The 20,806-nt window shown below is 41.7% G+C and overlaps 1 protein-coding gene across 1 annotated transcript; it reads left to right on the top strand.

Moving 5' to 3' along the window:
- Positions 1-202: 202 nt before the first annotated feature.
- Positions 203-18,270, top strand: LOC104339442 (carbonic anhydrase 2). The gene is made up of 7 exons (XM_075415910.1): positions 203-410; positions 945-1,142; positions 11,456-11,574; positions 13,014-13,106; positions 13,850-13,912; positions 14,952-15,107; positions 17,422-18,270. The coding sequence occupies exons 1-7, from the start codon at positions 377-379 to the stop codon at positions 17,539-17,541; spliced, it is 783 nt and encodes a 260-aa protein (XP_075272025.1). The 5' UTR covers positions 203-376; the 3' UTR covers positions 17,542-18,270.
- Positions 18,271-20,806: the final 2,536 nt, after the last annotated feature.

Below are 20,806 nucleotides of genomic sequence, written 5' to 3'. Positions count from 1 at the left end.
CAGCGCCCTTCCCCCGCGGACGCGCGTGCACGCACGTACGCACGCGCGCTCATGGACGCGCGCGCCCGCCCGCCGGCTCCCGCCGCGCTGCCCGCGCCTCGCAAGGTCACGGCGCCCCCCAGCGCTCCGCAGGTGCGCAGTGCGGGGGGTGGGGGGGGGGCAGCTCCGCGGCCGCGGCGGATCGCGGGTCGTGAGGGAGCGCTCTCCCCGCCCCCCGCGGAGCCTCCCTCCGCCCCCGCCCGCGCTCCCCACCCCTTCCCTTCCTCCGGCCGCGGAGAAGGGCATGGAGTTGGCGGGAGCCTATAAAAGCCCCTGAGAGCGGCGCCGGGGCCACGGCGCTGCGACAGCCTCGGCGGGGAGAGCCGGGCCGCGCACCATGTCCCACCACTGGGGATACGGCAGCCACGACGGTGAGGGCGCGGTGCGGGGCACCTGCCGTGGGTCCCCGGGAGCAGCGCCCGCACCTGCCCGCTGCGCCCCGCACCGGGGGAATGAGCTCTCTGGCGCTTTTTGCTTGCTTTTTTTTTTTCTCCTTTCCTCTTTCTTATTTTATTTATTTATTTTTTTTTTTTTTAACCTTGAGGTGCGACCTGCGCCGCGCGGTGCGGCGGGAGCATCTCCTGCTTTCCCGCTGCCGTTCCTTTGCTTCGGTGCCGGGGCTGAGGGAGCGGGGAGCCTGGCCCGGGGAAACCCCCGCCCCGGGGCTCGGGGACCGCCGGGTCGTGGTCCCCGGGGTGGTGGTGGTGGGGGGGTTTCCCCTGAGCTGTGGTGCCGGTGCCGGCAGCCCGCACAGACGGCTCGTTGCTGGAGGCTGGGGTTGGAGCACCCCGGTTTCTGGAGTGAGGGTGGTCCTTCGTGTGTCCCCCCCGAGCTTTGCTTGTGTCCTTCGTGTCCCCCCGAGCTTCGCGCCCCGTCCCGCTGAGCCGCTTCACGCTGTCTTGCAGGACCCGCTCACTGGCACGAGCACTTCCCCAATGCCAACGGAGAGCGCCAGTCCCCCGTTGCCATCAGCACCAAGAGCGCCAAGTACGACCCCACTCTGAAGCCCCTCAGCTTCAGCTACAATGCCAGCACGGCCAGAAACATCGTCAACAACGGGCACTCCTTCAACGTGGAGTTTGATGATTCTTCTGACAAGTCGGGTGAGACCTGGTCTTTGTGTGCGGGGTGGGGGGTGGGAGAAACTGCTGCTGAAACGTCCGCTGAGCCCGCAGGTTTTCGAAAGATAAAAAAATACCAAAGTGTTTTGGCTTCAGTGAGGTCAGGATTCAGCCCTTGGGATTCAGCATCCCGTGTGGCTCCTTCAGGCTTGGTCTTCTCCTAACAGGAGCTCAGTATCCTGCTAGTCTGTCTGAGCAGTTTAGAACTCCCCTGCTCAAAGCTCAGCAGAAGCAAATTGCTTTATGTTTGTTTAAATCGTAAGGATTTGGGGAAGAGCTCATCTGTGGAGAGGAGAAAAAAAGATTATTTAGCAAGAACGGCTTTAGGCAAGGTCCATCACAAGCTGCTGACCAAATGGTTAAAAGAAGAGGCAAAACACATAATGGGAAGAAGCTGGCCTTAAAATAACAAAGGATTACAGTTAATAACTTGAAGTAGAAATAGTTTGGAAATAGTTTTGTTGGTTATCAAAATATTATTTCATATTTCTGAAGCCAATATGCTCCCAGGTTAGCACAGAAACAGAGGAATGATGAGAAAATACCTCCTTGTTCTTCTGTAATTTAAACAAGCGTTATCTCTGACATTTCTTGATGCTGGGCTTTCTAGATAAAAATAATATATCTGACACGTTCCTGCAAAGTTTGCTAGCGGGCACTGGTTCCACAGCATCTTGCTGCTCACCGTGCTGTACGGTGAAATCAAGCACGGAACCCTGCAAACCTTTCAGCAGTCTTTGCTGAAAGGAGTGGCCGCACTGATGGACAGACGGAATCCAAGCCGCAGTTGCAACGAGGGATTTGTAGGTTGGTTTTAATTGCAGTTTTTCTGCTGGCTGGATTTGCGGAAATCGTCACTCTGCTACAATGGATGTGCCTCTATTTTTAATTCAGGCAGCAAAAACAATCCCATTGTAAGTCACTGCCTTCTCTAGGCACTGCCTGATGTAACTTGCTTGAGCAAGTGCCCTATTTTTCCTAAGCATTTCATTGGCAATGTAATTTAGGGAATGGTGCTGAAAACAAATGATCTGTGCCTACTGAAAATGTGTGTGTGGGGGTGTTTGCAGGTAATGTAATATAACGGCATACCAGACATTCAGCATTGCATTAAGAACTTGGTTTTGTGTTTTAATTACAGTCTTTGTACTGAACAATATTAAGTGGTCAACTATAAGTGTTCACAGTCTTATAAGTACACACAGGTCCGTGTATAATTTACACAGAGTATCCACATTAGTATTTGTATAGTTTAGAAAAAGGAATAAGATATTCTTCTTTTATTTTTCTGAAGCACTGAGGAGCTAAAGGAGCTGAATGTCCATTTTAACGGTGTCATGAGAAAGAAGGTAGATGATTCAGTGCACAAAAAAAGGGATTATGTTTTCACCAGATACCTGCGAGTCTGCTCTCGCTGTCATCCTGCTCTCGCTGAGCCCGAAGGAAACGTGTTCAGGTCTTCAGAGTATAGCAAAACTATTATGTGTTCACTTTGTGTGTGTAAGTTTAGAAAGACTGTGAAAATTAGGTTGTATTTGGTAACTTGGGAGGAAGAAATGACAGGAAGGTATAATAATCTAAAGAAATGTCTGTAGGAAGAATGCTTTTTATGAGAAAAGTCGGTGCAGAACCAGAACATCTGTGACGGGGATCCTCTGACAGATACGCAGTGACACAGCTTTCAGAGTGGGAGGATAGGAGATACAAGTAGAAATATTCTCAGTAGCTCTATTAGTGAATCAGAAACTGATTATTCTTTAGGAAAAAATCATTCAATGGATCTCTGTGAAGCCAGGTAAGGTGGATCCTTCAGTATCACTCTTGCTATTGAAAATTACAGTGCACAGAATCTACCTGGCAACACAGTTAATGGCTTCATTTGTATGCAGTTAACTAGGTAACCTACTTTCCTTACACAAAATAGAGCTGTCTTTGACTTGGCCGTGCTTGATTCACTCCTGTTTCTGAATTTGAGACTGCGTAATGCGCGTACCAAATTCTTGGTTAGACATCACGCAGCAGTCACAAGGAGAAACGATGTGAGATTGTGATGTGCTGGTATGTTTTACAGAAGACAGTGGAATAAAGTCCTTTAAATACTTCTCAAAGGCTGTATTGCTTGCTCTTATGAGCTGTCCCGTATGCAGTAATGAATTACCTGGGGTAGTAGGCAGAAAATGAAGTAATAAGATTGTTGTTTGTGAACTATCTTCAAGACGTGAGTAATTGCATACAAAGAAGTAGATCCATTCATTGAGAATCTTCAGGCTCATAACTAATGGCACTGAAGTAAATTGAACAGCAGTTCTGGGTATTAATGTCTGTTTGAATCCTGCTCTTCAGGGTATGCAAAATGAGTTCTTGAAATAAAAAATATAGGCAGTAATAGTACAGCTTTCTTATCTAGTTTTACTAAAAAACATGTTTGGATAAAGCTCTGGAAGTAGTTGTTACTTGTTTCTTTGATTTGGAAAATATGTAATGTAAATACTGTTGATGACAAGTAACGTCATGTAGATATCAGAATATTAAAAATTTTGATGTAAAATATTTTTCCCTCAAATAAAACACTCTTCCTCTCAAATGTATATTTGTTACATTATGCATGTACATACCAGAATATGTAGTATAAAGCTTCTGTTCATATCGATGAAAAACTAAAAATCTGAAAAAAATAGGATTTCTCAATATGTTATCCTATCTATATTCTTTATCGTAGTAAGGATGTAAAATAAGTTTAACTTTTTAAACAAAAATAATCTATGTGCAATTTATGCAACTAACGTATCTTCACAGAAGAAAATGCTTTATTCTCTGCTCTTAGAAGATACTTTTGCTAGTAGGTCGAGCTTTATAGACGTAACTCGTGATTCAGGTTGTAATTATGCCTATGACCTATACAGTTTTCTCTTGCAATGGTATTTTAACAGAGAAATTATGTTAAAATCTTTGTGATAGCTTTAGAACCTGACTTGTTAATTTTATTAGATATGCTTAGCAGTTACTAAGGGTGCTTAGAAAAACCCTCTTCCTAAGCAATTACCCCCAGATCTTCTATTTTAGTTCTTATAGTACAGCCTTTGAAGTTCTTGGGCTACATGACAGCTGTTACATTCCAGAAGACACTTTAAAGGCTCGGTCAATTCCCAAGGTGAATCCCCTTCATATTCCACAGTTGCTAGTTGGTAGAAAATGTGTACAGAAAGAAAATTCACAAATCAGCATTGCCATGTTTACGAAGATTTTTTTGCTTGCTGGAATTCCATTATTTTCTCTTAGATAAAAGGATGCCTTCTGTCTTGTTTCCTTGCAGTCTTTTGGAATGTTTTCTTGGACATGTATGTAGGAAGCAAACAGTGAACTTCCTTTTCCAGTTGTTGCTTAGTTTCTCTTCTCCTTCAGTTCTTGCAGTTGCTTACTTGGTTCTCATGTCCACTGTCTTTTAATAATGGTGAAAGTTCAAGTGTTTGTAGGCATTCATCTTTAAATAAAAGCAAAAATTCATTATGATAAGTGTCACTGGGCATAAAACTCCAAATTCAGGTTCATCCACTCTTGTATCCTACATATTCCATGTGTGAGTGAAGCATATGGTGCTGATAACAGTTGAATTATAACAATGCACTTTATTTTCAGGAACTTCATAGCAGAGGAGTGTCTCATTAAGGGTACTTATTTTATCATATTAAACACTGTATGTTATAGTCTGCTGTAAGGACAAGTGTATTGTTTCATTTACTTTGAGACACATGAACAGCAACTTCTCAGAGCTGTAAAACCACAGGAAGTGACTCTGCTCAAGAAAGCCTCAAGAGCCTGAAAGAAGATTTTTGTAACGTACTTACAATGTGTTCTTTATGTAAGTTTCCCAGAAAACTTTCAAGAATTCACCTAAAACCTGAGATTCGAGTGCAAAATTCTCACAGCAGTAGGCACTGTATTCTGTACTCTCTGACCATGTGTATGATGAGCTTATGAAAGGAAGAAGTCAATCAGCGATTAACTTACTACATAACAAGAATGTTAAAATATCATATTTTAGCTGTAGAACCTGGCAGAAGTGAACTGCAGCTATGGTGTAAAGGCTCTAGAGACATTACTAAATGTACTGATAATTTCTGCTGGTGGAGGAGTCTCTTAATCATTTCCTTTTCCTTCATTGCTGCTAAGCTAGAGAGAACACTGAAATCCAAGACAGAGTCCCAAGTAAATCTGACGCTTTTGCAGATATTCAGTGGTAATAGAACTTTAAAATTATGAGAAGGCCTGGGGAAATAAAAGTACTGTATTGACCTTGGAACTAGCTAGCACCCCTTGGGAGACTTTCAGTAGTTGTAATCAAATACATTACTCAATTCTTCCTATAATTTCAAATATTAATGAGGAAGCTTCAACTGTCTTGAATTATGACTTGCTGTAAACAAACCAATTTATTTTGTTAGATTTGTTATTCAGTAGCCAGTGCATTAGCACTGCTTGTTTGGCAGTGAGTTACTCAGAAAGTTGTGCCACTGTTGCTCTTCTCCTTCGCTTCTGCCTCAGCAGGTAAACTGAGGAAGAAACACACAGCTCTGCTGTCCTTAAGGCACAGTTCTAAATCCGAGTCACTGCCACTGGGCTATTTTTAGGCTTCTCAGCACCGAAGATGTAACATTAGCTATGCCATAAGAATATTATCAGTATACAACTATGGACTGAAGGTCCACAATAGTATAGCCTATGCAATGTGCTGACCCTTCTGAATCATGAATCAAGGGACTGATTGCTGATAGCTTATACTATTCTGACACCTGCCCATGTGTCAGACTACTTTTGTGCTCTGCTTGACTAGAAAGTGAGAGGGCCTGGAGGGTGTGTGATCATGAAGTCCTTCCTCTAGTGGACTGGGATCAGCAGAAGCTGCAAAGCTTACATGAGCAGGTGACTTGCGCATAGCTCTGGTGCTTCCAGAAACTGGAAAGGAAGGTGAGAGGGCTTGAGATCAGTCCTGCATGTTTCAGGCCTTCATTTCTTTACAGAGCCCGGAAGTGCACTTCTTCACTTTTGACATGGGTTGTGTGTTTAAGAATCATGGCAGTTTCTTTCCCTTCTTCCAAATTGTTCCTCTAAAGGTACTTTTAGTGGAAAACCAGGAGAAACTAGTCAGCTGTTGTCAGCTAGGGCTGCTTGGAAAAGTTGATTTTTGATATGTGATGAAGCTGTGTGCCAGATGTCACCATGACTACTCTTCCCCGCTGATATATTCATTTACTTACAGGCATGAGGGACTGCTGCATACTTAGAGGCAATGCTCACATCTGAAGTTTGTTCATCCTTCATTAGATCTCAACATAGTATGAGCACTGTGCCCAATACACAATTTTCAGTACTGTAAGCAGTCACTGAGATTAATATTATAGCTGTCGTCATTGGAAATTAAACCAGTTGTTAGTTTTAAGAGAATCTGAGTGCTTCCAACTCAGTTCTTACAGAGTCACTGTCAGCTCATGCTCATGCAGTGTGAAACATGAGGATTGAAGGCTGATCAGGGACTCAGCACAGCACCTCATGGCTCAGAGAATCTCCATTAAAGAGACTACATGAGAGAAACTCCACTGGTCCCAGGGAGTGGGAGGAAAATTAGGAACCTAAATGATGTTATATCCTTAAGCAGGTCAGAGTCTGTCTGGCTGCTGCCAAGTCTGGATCAAATAGTTCAGCTGAGGTGAATCCGAATCACTGACCTGCTGCCGATACACGCATCTGCAGACCTGCTGCATTTTGGCAGATGTTTCTTTCTGGTCTGTCTCTGTGGAACATCCTTGTTGCCTTATCAGGCTAACCCTCTGGCAAGGTCAGAGTAGGATTTTTTTCTTATACCAATTACGTAGTTTGTCTCTCGGTGAAACCCCTTACAGATGTTTTCTGCAAGTATGATCCCCACAGTCAGATTCTTGCGTGCTGTCTTGCTCTCTTGCTTGTCGTGATACAGCGTCCTAGGAGGAATGTCTGAAAGAGATAACATAAAGAAGGAAACATCTCACCAAATGTGACGCTCTGTACTCTGGGTTTCACAGAAGTGACAGCTCACCCTAACTGAACTCTTCGGTGTGTCAGACGGGGAAGCCCATCCTTGCATAAGAACCCAGGGCTAATCCTTGAGCATCCTCGTAAGAGCCTTTTTTGTGCCATTAATAGTGCATGGTGCTCAAGATGTTTTTTTGTTCTCAAGTAATGCTTCATCTGCTTTGCCTCTTAAAGGCCTGTTTTCTATCATACAGATGTCTGTGTATACATAGAAGCTTACAAAACATTAACATTTATGTATACACTATGCTTATATTTGCATACACACATACCTACAACATCATATACACATGCACATCTACTGCAGAGTGATACAAAAATAATGGCTTTCTTTATGCCGAAGCAATGTGTGTGCAAGAGGGCTGTCCTCAAAGGCAGATGCTGGAAAGGTCCTGATGCTTGGTTTTTGTTTGGTGGAACCTGAATTAGAACTAAATTTCCTAAGTTTGGAGCTCTGAACATCGTTGTGCTGTAATGAACCCATTGTTTCAGCTACTGGAAGGAGCTTTGCTGTCAGCGATTTCCATCTGAAGAAGACTTTCTCGTTCTGCATTTTCTCAGAGTAACAAAGTTTAGTGTTTTTCGTACCATGCTAATTTGTACAACAGGAAGGAATTCATTCTAACTCTTGAAACCGTCTTGTATTCTAGCCATTTTGATGATTTCTTTGACAGGTTTATTGCCTTGAGGAGATTTATTAGTCTCCTGCTCTGTACAGAGAGAACCTCCCATAGGAGGTAACTAAATAACAGTAATTCCACAGTGTTCCTGCAAAAAATTCACACATGGATGCTGCTGCTTCCTGAAGAAAGGCCTGAAGTGGTCCACAGTATTTTTTACAATGCTGTTCTGTTCTACATGGAAAGGGTGACTACCCAGTGAGTTGCCTTTAAATAGAAAAGTTGTGTGGCCTCAGTAAACAGCTGTCCCAGATGCAGCAAAATGCCCTTTGATTTCAGCGTGTTTCCAAATATCCAAAGAAAGTGTAGTGGAGACAAACTGAGTTCACCTTCTTTATCCAAGAAGTCGCGCAGGCGTAAATGGAACAGTTAGTGTGGTTATTTGACTTTCCAAATTAGCACTGCTAATGCTTGTGTTCACCTAACTTAGAAAATGTTATGAAATCATTTAATAATAGTTCAATATAATTACAGGATGTTACTAGTATGACTTCTCCAGTTAAGGGTAGAGGGTTGAAAACAGTTAACATTTTTTAATCTAAGCAAAGTAGCTCCAAATTTGTCTCACTGTAACATTTCAAATAACTGTGATATAGGAAAAAAGTTGCATTTTCAAGCTGTTACCTCTTGGGCCGTTACACATCTGTGGAGACCAGGTTACGATGTAGATTGTGCTTAGCAGGATGGACCCGTAAGAAAAGAATGTGTTTTCCAGGGTGGCTGGTGCTGTCTTCACCTTGCACCTGAAGCTGTGCTGTGTCACAAAAGGGAGCACAGCTACCTGTGTGTTTCCAGGATGGTGTATGCTAATAACTAATTTCAAAAGGAAGGGAGCTAATGATGAGGTGCTCAAATATGGATCAGAATTTCTCCATCCCTCAAAAAAAGGGGATGGAAAGGTTGGACTTCTATCGCCAACGTGGCCTGAATCAATGCTCTTGCCACGCAGGACAGGGAAGTTCCCAGTGTGAATGGTGCTCTGATTCTCATTGAATTTTTACTTTGCCAAAGGTGGTAGCATTTATTTGTGGTTTTAAAAGCTTGTGCTGGAAAAAAATGAAGGTCTAACATTTCTACTTTGCCTTTTAAGTTTAATTTAAAATTTTACCTCTTTGGAAAGCCTAAGAAGTATTAAAAAAATAACTGCTCAATGTAGGCTAGAACAAGAAGGGCTGTTTTGTAATTAAGCCTGCTGAATTTGTATTCATTTACACTAATCTAATTATTACTTTCTTCAAATGCTCTGCTGTGAGTCAAAATAAGCTAGTGCTGGATTTGAGAACCACAAAATGAGAAAAGTAAGCAAAAACTGCGAAGAGATTTTTCTGAATCTTTTGAGTTTTACAAGACTATAGCAAATTGTGTAGAGAAATAACACTGCAAATGGATTTAAGAAGATTGCATGATTCTGCTTTTCAGCATGCTTTCCATTGATTAATAATGGCAGATTAACCTGTGCTGCGCTAGTGCTTTCTGAGGTTGAGGAACGGTGGAACCTCAGTCCATTTGCACCTGCAATGAACAGCAAGTCCATCAGCCAAAGGAACTGAAACTGAAGTATTGCAACTCCATGGCCTTATTTTTAAAAGAAATGTGATATTGTGTGGATTAAATGATTTTGCATCTGTAAAGACATAGCAACCAATTACTTCATTTTTGAAAGGAACTACTGCACGTTCACAGTCGCCATTCTGAAAAAAATATTCTAGTTTGTAGTCCTGTGCTTGAAACATTTATGCTTCTTGGCAACTAGCACGTGCAGAAACATGAAAGTAGAATAAGATACGTTCCTATTTAATTACTTTAAGTAGCCATTCTTCTTTGTATCACATAGCTTGGCAATAGGTAGGGCAAGGCTTGGTCTGTTGGCTGTTCAGTGTTGGCCACAGTATCAGAAATTACAAAGACTGCAGTGGAACATACAGTCACATTTTTCAAATAGAAATACGTGTTGGGAGACTTCTAAATATATTTACTGAAGAAGGAGTCCCAGGCAAATGCTGAATTTGTCCACTGAACCCAAATTTTGCATGTGTAAGGCACACCCATGGAAGCTAATGTGTTTTATACATATATTTAGTTTTCACGTATTCCTTTTTTTAGTCAAATTCTTCTCACTCCATTGCCAAGCATCCATGACTGTTGTTGTCAGTGCTTGCATGTAATAAGTATTATTCAAACCTGAACAGACAATGACCTTTTCCTATCTGCATTTGATGTATATTTTCACACACGCACGTGTTGTGATTAGTGTCTAGACTAATTGCAGACTGGGAGGAAAGCGTCTTTACTTTACAGAACCATTTTGTTTGTGTCACATACACAGAGCACACATGTAATATTTGATGTCAACACTCTTCTGTCACTTTATTGTGTATATATATTTATATATAAATAGAGAGAAATTGATCTCAAAGATGTATAACACTTGAAATTGCATTTAAAAATCTTTCATTTTTAAATATTAACAATTTAATTATTATTAAAGATTTAATTGTGAATTTAAAACACTTAGCAAAAAAAAAATGAAACCCTAAACCGCAAACCAGTGTGAAACCTTGCTCTAATAACTTGGATAAATAGGTCTATTTAATAGAACTATTTGTTATTGTTCTGTGCTTTATACTGCACCAGAGGAGACATTGTCTGTGCCTTGAGCATTTTGCAGTAATAGGGCTTGATCCTGCATATCGTAATGGTGGTTGGTCACAGTTTAAGTACAAGGTTAAAACCAACAAGCAGAAGAAGGGAACTCAGGGGAACTCACTCCTGCATAATTGAAAGTGTGGCTGGGCACTCTGCTTACAGCAGTCCCATAGCAGCATTAGTGTCAGATAATGGAGAGCATAAGTAAATGCCTCATTCCCTATCTGTATTTTAAAAAAATATGCCACTGCAGGCGTCGACATTTTCACCACCATTTTTGAAACTCATGCTTGAGGAGTAAAGGATGGGAGGGACAAGAGATTTGAATTCAAGTCTTTGCGATGCCTTGCACTGTGCCTGGCGCTTTACCTTGCTTCAGCCCATGGCTAACAAGTGTTTAGGTTTAATTTGGAACCAAAAGCATTTTGCTCAATCCAGTCTGCCACAGGGTTTGCAGGATTAAGGCCTAAATGGATAAAGTATCTAAAATGAAGGGACAGAGTGCATTAGTAAGTGAAAGATGATTTGGTCTTCAAATGTGCTTCTGTAGAGTAACTCTATATGGGCCTCTTACAAAGGCTGTTCTTTTTCTTGGTCTTTTTTATGTATTTGGTGACAGAAAAGTTACATCATTAGCTCTCTCCTCGTCACCTGTAATATTAGCATGCCTGTTAAATTGCTGATGAGACGCTCACTGTGAACTCACTTATGTTTTTATATGTTTATTATTGATTTTGGCATATTGCAGCAATGTACCATTGAAGATGATCTGGAGTAGCATGGCAGCATGCAGAGCAATGAACTGAAATTCACTTGGGAGACTTGAGACGGACGTTCCAGTCTGAAGTGAGACTCAATAACAAATGTTACAGGAGATGCTAATAGAGGCTCTTTGCTTTGCAGTGCTGCAAGGAGGAGCGCTGGATGGAGTCTACAGGCTGGTACAGCTTCACATTCACTGGGGATCCTGTGAGGGCCAAGGGTCTGAGCACACCGTGGATGGTGTGAAGTATGATGCAGAGGTAGGACATGCTTTACCTTCTCCAGCCTTTTGTGTATAATGAGTATTTATTGTTTTTTCTATTCCACCACAGCAGCAGCTTCTCTACAGATCTTCATAGGGCAAGAGACTGTGAAGGTTACTGTAGAATATTTTGGTACAATGCCACCACGAGACCTACTCCTTTCAAGAGCAGAGATTAGAATTGAAGGACTCTTGTAATAATTTTTTTCTGAGCTACTTCATGTCAAAGAGACTACAGAAGCAGAAAACCCCACTTTAATTATCCCTGGTTTTCCCCTGCTTTCTTGATGACCCTTGAAATTTATGAAGAAATGGAATTGCAGCACCTCTGTACACACACATCCCCTTTTCCTGGCTTCAGTTCTTAACATCAGAAACATGCATATAAGCAACAGAATAATTTTGGGGCAGACTCTTTCATCTTTTGGTAGCAAAGAAGTAAGGGGAGCTGTGAAGAAGGCAGGTAGCAAAGTGAGACCTTGCAGGCATTCTATGTAATAGCCTTAAGACTCCACATGTCCCTTGGACCACTTAAGACTCTGTATTACAGTCTCAGTACAGAAATGAAATTACTTCAGTGCCTTGCATCCCACCTTTTCTTGTCCTCTGTACCTCTGGATGCTGTGACAGACTTTTTTAACCCTTTTATAAATACACATTGACTGAACGTACCTGTGATTTTCATTGATGGATAAAAGAAATGGCCCCACAAATTCAATGGCCCCACACTTTCATGAGGTAGAAGTAGCTTTTGTCTTATCTGAGAAACTTGCCGTTGCCTCCCGTCTGTTCACAGTCCCATAAGTACTTGCTCAACTTGACTTGCAGATGTAGGGAAACAGCCAGATGAACTTAAATTAGAAACAACTTGGGAATGAAAAAGAAAGCAACATCCTGGCTAATGTGACCTGGAGATTCATTTCATGTTCTTAAAGGCTTTCCAGAAAGGACAGGACTGGTTTTTTTTGAAAGCTCTCTTTACTGCAGGTCAGATCTGTAGTTAAACCATCTTCTCTGCTTCTCCTAACACTGACAATCATGTATTTCAGGGTTGATAATAACTGCAGGATATATAACATTAAAATACTACATCAAAATCCTGCAGTCTGCATGCAGGAAAAACTCATGCTGAAGACAACAGGAGTTTCATCAGGCTAAAAGTAGAACGATACAGCCACAGTTTGCATTTAAAACTCATCTGGGAATAAGAGCGAGAAGCACAATAAAATGCATGACAGAAATCTCTTTTCATAAATGAAACTTCAAAGTAGATGAAGGATTCAACAAATACTTAACTGTACACAGAAGTTCTTAAATCTCAGCAGTAAAACACCATCTGCTCTTAATGTTTAATAAATTACTTCCCTGCATCCTCATTTGTAAAATATTGTGGATGGAATATGATCTTCATAGTGGTTCTTGTTTTCTTGCTCCTAGCTCCATATTGTTCACTGGAATGTAAAATATGGTACATTTGCTGAAGCTGTGAAGCATCCTGATGGCTTGACTGTGGTAGGCGTCTTCATCAAGGTTAGTTAAAATTTTTCTTTTGTATTATTTGGATGAGTCCAGTGTGTTCACTAAGAGCCTAAAATACAGAATAAGGCAGCATTATGCTATACTGCCTAAACCCGCAGCAAAGTAGATGGCGCTCCAAATTCTTGGTTTTCTCTACATATAAAAATTGTACACCAGCCGTGGAGGATGACTACCGACCATTGCTGAGGCAGCCCTATAGCAGCACACTTGCTTTCATCATGACAGTGACACTGCCGTAAGTCTTATCAGTGAAAGGTGATGTGTATAATTGACAAAGTTATGTGTGTGTGTGAAGCTGCAGTAGGACCAGCTTAAATAACACCTAGTTTCATTTTCCTGTCATTGTTAAACATCCAGAGCATTTTGTCATAGTTGAATTGTCTTCACAGCTAGTTGGAGAAGGTGACTGTGCCCCAGCAGTGTGGACTCTGTCCTGGCCTCACTGTGTTTTATTAGGAGGGTGACTTCTGTGAAAACAGAACAGCTCAAGTCCGAAAATAAATCTACACACTGTAAATGAAGATAATTTTATTCTGTCCAGTGCCTTTGGCTGACCCATTTGTGCCGTCAACTGGCATGATTTTACAGAGACAGTTCTAGTCACTTTTGCTGTAATACTCTTGTTATGTAAGGAAATGGTGCAGGGAAAATGTTTCCTTGAGAACTCTTAACAGCAAACTAAAGGTATCATGAGAATGTATGGTTATTTTCTTTTTGTATGATTTGTGTTACAGGTAGGAAATGCCAAGCCTGAAATACAGAAAATTGTGGATGCTCTGGGCTGCATTAAAACCAAGGTAATATTTGCTGTCTGTGTTGATTGGCACCAATCACAGCTGTGCTCTGTAGTCTTCTTCAGACAATGGATTTTTTACTTGTTCACAGCCTGCTGCATGTACAAAAGTAAAACAAACCTTCCTGCTGTCAGCACTGGTGCTCCTGTAATCCTAAATGCGAAAGACATGCAACTGAAGTTGTGGTAGAGGGCAGGGAATACTAAAAACAGCGATCAATTTGTATCTCTGACTACATTTCTCTGTCTTCTAACAGCATTTAAACCTATAGGGTAGGATTCATCTTCCTAATCTAAACTGCTCTTCTAGGTGCCCTTTCCAGTCAGTGGTGTCAGGTGCAAAAGGCACTTCCCCTCATCTCTGCATCTGTGGGGTAGATTTCCTTCCTCCAAGAGGGCATGCTGCTCTTGGCTATTTCTAGAGGCAGTCTAGAGAAGAAGTTTGATCAGGGTGTATAGCTCTAGGAAAAAAAACCTTTCGTTGTTTTGAGTATTGTGTGAAGCATGTGTGTGATCTTAATAAGCTGAGTAATGAGACACTAAAAGTGCTTACTGAGTAATTAGATACCTTCGTATGTATGTATAAAGGCCTGTGCCAATGAGAAATGTGGACAGGAAAGGTGAAGAATGAGACTACATTGTCATGTTTGTCATCAGGCTTCCTTTGAGGTAAATGGATGTTGCCATTTACTGCAATGGACTCTCCAACAGGTCTCCCAGGTTCTGTATTTCCAGTGCAATGAGGGTACGTGGCATCTGAAATCTCATTGTCCCTTCAAGCAAGGTCAGATCATATCTCTGGGAGCAAGGGAACATAGATTCAACATTTGAAATGAGAATGTCATGAAAGTCTTAACAGGAGAAATATATTGCTGAAAGTCTTTAATCCCAAATGTACTGTAGGAGGCACTCAACAGTTCATGTTAAACTCCATTTCTGTCTTTCTCCAAATGTGGAGCTTTGCATAGGAGACTTTACTGTAAGCCCAGCATGTGTACGCGGCCTCTCCGCTGATGCTAGACCATCTGCTTTCTTTATTGTAGGGAAAGCAAGCTTCCTTCACAAACTTTGACCCCACTGGACTGCTTCCTGGGTGCAGAGACTATTGGACGTACCTCGGCTCACTGACCACCCCTCCGCTGCTCGAATGTGTGATCTGGCACGTTCTGAAGGAGCCCATCACTATCAGCCCTGAGCAGGTAGGTCTCCAATGGATGGTGCCAGTAGATATGTGCTGGAGTCATATTGATTGCTTCAGTTCAGCTATCCTGGTGATCTTTGAAGTGGCAGTTTATGTTACTGCAGAGCCATGCAGGGTATTAGCTAGTATCACATGTCAAAAATATATATCTGAAGTGGTTATCCTCTTCTGGCAGGACTCTGCCTCTACGTGTGGAAGTAGAGTTTGCTGTGAAATTAAAGGCTGTTCTCCATTTGGACAGTCCAGGGAAAATTTGGGGTGTTTTAGAATTTTAATTAGGCTTTCCAGATACATGGTTAGAGCTTCCATGTGGTAAAAATCTGGGAAATTTGTAGCATGTATGAAAGGACACATGCAGAGTTAGTCTAGCATGTATTGTGAGCATCAGCAGGCTTGCTGTATGTGTACAAATCTCCTGTCTGTTGCCCTGAAAATACCAGGTTTACCAAGCATCTGAAGAGCATGTATTCTGCTTCTGCAGTCTCACACCGTAGATCTGTAGATGGTTTGTTGATCTTCCAGCATGTCCAGGACACAGAGCTCATTTTACAAGTTCTACTCAGTGCAGAACAGACTGGGAAATCCCACGCAGAACTGTGACAATCCTAACAAAACTGTGTTGTTTGGAAGAGGCAAAACTTACAGATTCCAGAAGTCTGCTGCCTGAAAAAGACCTTTATTCTGTTGAGCAGCTTGAGGAGGATAGCGTCTTGCTAGTAGGAGGGAGCTCGTGCAGATTAAGTCACTCCTGGCCCTAGCTTTCTGCACCATCCATTAATGAAATTGCATAGAGGCAAGGTTCCATCTGCAGCTTCGCGTCTGTGTTCTTGGGAGATATAAATAGAACCTAGAGCCTGTAAATATAAACCAGCCCTGAAGGGCTTTAGTTTACCCTTCAAACTCTTAAATCCCTTTTATCAATGGCAGACATGCTAACAATATACACCTAATTCTAGGGATTTTATTCAGCTGATGTGAAAAAAGGGCAACTGAACTGTGGTGAGACAGAATGTAATAGAAGACAGAATAAACTACAAGGAAGAACTATTGGAAATAATAATTATGGCAATGATTACCATTGATAAACTGCAAGGGAGCATTAGAGCTGACACTGTTTACTAGCTCTAAACTACTGGTATTGCTATTGATAATGCAAGGTTTGCAAATACAGTTTTGTTATAGGGCAGGAGCACATTCACCAAAATGTTTTTCCTACTACACCTGCTTTAACCACCTACAGGTGGTAAAAGACACCGCTTGTTTCTCCCACACACACCCCTCTGTATTACTGTCAACATTTCAAAGATGGATTTGAGATCAAAACAGTGTGTGTGGCAGCTTGCCTTTTCGTTCCAAAACTGATCAAGAAACCATAAAGCAGAGTATTGACATGGGGTTTAAGTTGAATTGGTTTTCCAAATATAGATAAAAGCTGGATATTGCAGCAGGGTGTAACGAGCCTGTTATCATTTGCTGCAGTGGCACAGCAGCTCCTGGCAGAGGTTGAGCTCTGGACTTTGTTCAGTCAGTCCTGAAGGTAAAGTCCTTTCCTGGGCTGCTCGCTGCTGGGGGCCTTCCTCCTTGACTGAGGGACAGCCTAGCCTGGAGCCTGACTTGTGTGAAATCCTGCATGCCACCTACATATTTCTGTCAGCAGTTCCAACTGTCTGTGTGAGATCATATTTAGGGTGGGTTGTTATTTTGGCACAGTCTTTTTACTAGTTTTGAAGATGCCCACTTAGACATAAAGGTGCTTTTATTACGTCAGACAAATTTTACTTCAGGAACAAACACTAAGATTTTACAGTATGCTCCTATGGATGTGGAACAGTATTCCCGCTCACAGTACTGGAAAATAAACACATCTTGAATGAATTTGGCTGCTTTCATTTGACCCAAGGGTAAGATCTTTTTTTTTTTTCAGCATTTCAACTGGATTAAAAAAGTCCAACCTTCGAAAGAGCCCAAAACATACAACTTGCAGAGGATTCTGAAAGGATTTCAATTCAGATAGGGATCAAGGACAAACAAATCTTTGTGCACACAGTTCAGAAAATGTGTGCCTGCATCCTTGTTTTCTGTGCTTTTAGCTGTACTTGCTAGGATATTTTGTGGACAGGAGAGCCTGTGTCAGGGGCAGGAAATGGTGTGGGTGAAGTGCAGAGACGCATGGGTGGTGATGCCATCTCTAGACCATTATTGCTGGTGAAACCTTGAGCTGGACCTCTGGCTCAGGCCGAAGGTGTAGAATTCAAATAGTCCTGCTGAAAGAAGAGCGTGCATTTTGAGGATGTTTGTGCCTTTTTCCACAGATGTGCAAGCTCCGTGGCCTTTGCTTCAACGCTGAGAACGAGCCCATGTGCCATATGGTGGACAACTGGCGCCCATGTCAGCCTTTGAAGGGCAGAGAAATCAGAGCTTCCTTCAAGTAACCTCAGCACGGAGTGTGTTAGAAGTTGCTGTGTTTGTGAGGAGGCCCTTTTGCTAAGCACAAATCAAACCTTTGCCGTGTGTGCCCTGGCAACATCTCGTCTCCCAGATCCATTCTTTCTTTCGCTCTGCATCTAAAATGCCAGCTAATGAAACGTGAAAGGCTCTTGGCCATATAGGAAAGGGTTCTTAAGGTGTGGGGTTGGGGGAGGCATGGGGGGCGGTGGCTGTGTGCATTTTGGTGACTATTACTGTGACTGACGCTTTGGTGTAACAGTATGTTGGCTACTTGGGAGAGGATATGGTAATAGCAAAATAAGCCATTCGAAGAAACCTCATCCACTGGTGTGATAGTACACATAACAAATGATAACTTGAAGCTTTGTGAAAAGCACAGGAATACAGAATGATTTAGGAAAAAAAAGTATTTTGAGAAAGTAATGCAAAATGAATATTGAGAATTAGACTTCTTAGATTTTAAGAAACTGACATGTAAATATTTTTGAGACCATTTACATTTTTACCCATGTCATCAACAACCTTGAATATGTCTTAATGGTAGTACTGGATTTTTTAATTAAAATTGTCCTAAATTAAGTATTATCTTTAAAGGTTGTTATTACCATAGAAATAATACAAAATATCTTTTCATTGAAGTAATATATGCTCTAATTTAAAGAGGAAAACGATATTGTATTTTAGATAACTTCTCTAATAAATCTATACTTATATTTTTGCTTCTATGCTGTTATTTTAATTCAGGAAAGGAGTCACTAATCTGCATCATTGCATATCAAACATAGTTACTAAACATATAGAATATTGGGAATTGGTTTTAATGACACTGAGGATGAATGCAAACCTATATGGATATGTTAGGAGATTTTTCTCTAAGTAGCTCTATGATAGACAGCAGATGGAAGTGTTAGTTTTGAGCAATCACTACAAATTACCATCAAAGTTGACTGCATAATAAAAGATCCTCTCACAAGCATTTTGCACAGAATCATACTGAAGGAGTGGGCTTCTCCAAACCAGTTGCTTAAACGTTGCCCAGATGTGACAGCCCAAAAGCAAGATGCTTCATCTTCATGCAGAGCATCTGTCCAATCCGTTTCTCCCAGTAGACCAAACCCTTCAAAACCGTGTCCCCAGCATTTGGTTTTTAGCCTCACAGTATCATATCATATCATATGAATGATTTTAGTGGAAGATTTTTTTCAACAGAAGTACTGCTGAGCAGAAAATATCTTCCACTAACTTCCATTGCTGGATCCTTGCTAGCTGATTTCTTGAGTTTTCATGAACACATATGCAATAGATACCTAAATAGAAGTCTGTTCTAAATACACAGGATCCAAACAACATGACAAGGACCTGCCCTCCTCTTCAGACTGCTGGCTGTTGTGAGAAAAGCCACTCTCTGTTCTTTCATCTCATTGGGTTCTGGTCCTAGTTTTTAAGGCAATTCATTGCGAGTTTCCTACCCCTTCAGGGATCACTTTGTGATTTATAAGATAGCAGTTGGGCAGGCTAGATTCTGAAACTCCTGGGATCTTGAAATCTGTGACCTGGGAATGAAGCCTTCTTTAGAAAACTCTGTCAAATCTCCCCCTTTGAAAAGCTTCCCTGTTTAAAACACCCCACCCCTGCTAAAAAAAAAAAAAGACAAAATCAGAACAGAAAACCAAAATGTTCCTTTGCCATGGGTCATTTGTTCTAAGTTCAGCTTTTCTGAATGGAGCTATGAAGGTACTTGTCTCTTCTTACAGCGACTATGCTGACTAATTCAAGTTCTTCATGCTGAGTGGTCTGAATACTTTTCTGACTCTTTGTCACCCGCAGGCCTGAGTGCTACACATGTCCCCTAAACAATGCAAGGGAGGTTACACCTTTAAATCAGAATTATAGATCCAACACACTGTGGCTTAAAGCTGCTGAAGCAAGCTGAGAGGAAATGCCTTACAGAATCACAGGATGGCTGAGGTTGGAAGGCATTTCTGGGGGTCATCTGGCCCAACCCTTCTGCTCAAGCAGGGCCACCTATAGCAGGTTGACCAGGACCATGCCCAAATGGTATTTGAGTGTCTCCAAGGATGGAGACTTAGGGGCTTATGACCCACTAATTTCAGAGGTAGCATCCTTTTGCTGAAGCTGAAGTGCTTGTTAGCAGTCAAAAACACTAAACCTTTTCCTGGAATTGTGCATGTATGCCAGAACCTGCTCTCAAAAGTGGCAACTCTACTCTTTGCATAATGACTACATGTTACCGCGCTCCTAAAATTAGAAAATAAGAAAGCCCCAGATTTTCAAATTTTAGATCCATATATTGACAACTATGGTACCCTGACTACTAGGTAATCAGACTTTCTGAGCAGTGATAATCTCATTGGTACCTGTACAGCTTAAACAGTGCTTCAGGGCGGTGTGTGACAGAATGCGAACTTCTGCCTAGTGACTAGGGTAAAAACCTGGAAACACCTGTGAAGTCCTAACCCCTGCTGCAATAAAAAGTTTCATATCTCATACTCCATTGCACTTCAAAGTTGCTTCATAAATATTAAGTAACAGCAAAGACAACCAACATCAGCCATGTATTTATCATCTTGTTTGCATGAGCCTGTTTACCTGGAATGTTGCCAGTGCCATATGTTTGCCTTTGCTGAATATGAAGTACTTCTGTATTCAGCCAGACAACGCAAGCTGGTGTTCATAAGTCACATACACGCTGCACAGGAAGAGCCTGCTGTATGTCTTACCTGTGTGGTCTACCAGGGAACACCATTCTTCATTCTTCTTCTTTTTTTTAGCTTTCTTTATAAGTGAACAAACTTGGAGAGGTGCCCACTAAAAACCCTCAAAAAAAGCCTTTCCGGCATGAAATCATACATGGGCTTATCACAAATTCACAGTTTGCAGTTAGACTCTTGTGCGATGGATAGCCTTTTCAAGGAAGACATATATATTAAGGCCAACCCAAAAATGAAGAAAATTTCCCAGGCATGCCTGATCCATTTCCTGAATGGCGAGTTCGATGAAGACAAAGGTGAATAGAACCATCCAGCTCTTCTCACCTCTGTTCTCTCTCACTGTTTGCTCATATGAAGAGGTTATAATTAGGTCTTCCAATTGTTCCGCAGCAGTCTTAAAACAACACACAACACTCCTTCTAACATCACACTCAGACCTGTTTCAACTGGAAAACCGTTTATGAATTCGTAATGAAAAAAAGGAGACCACTTTGGCCATGGAACAGAAGATGATCCA

Source organism: Opisthocomus hoazin, chromosome 3 (assembly GCF_030867145.1).
Source record: "Opisthocomus hoazin isolate bOpiHoa1 chromosome 3, bOpiHoa1.hap1, whole genome shotgun sequence".
Taxonomy (NCBI): Eukaryota; Metazoa; Chordata; class Aves; order Opisthocomiformes; family Opisthocomidae; genus Opisthocomus; species Opisthocomus hoazin.
Note: the sequence above shows the minus strand (reverse complement) of the source record. Positions and strands in the feature narration are given on the sequence as shown.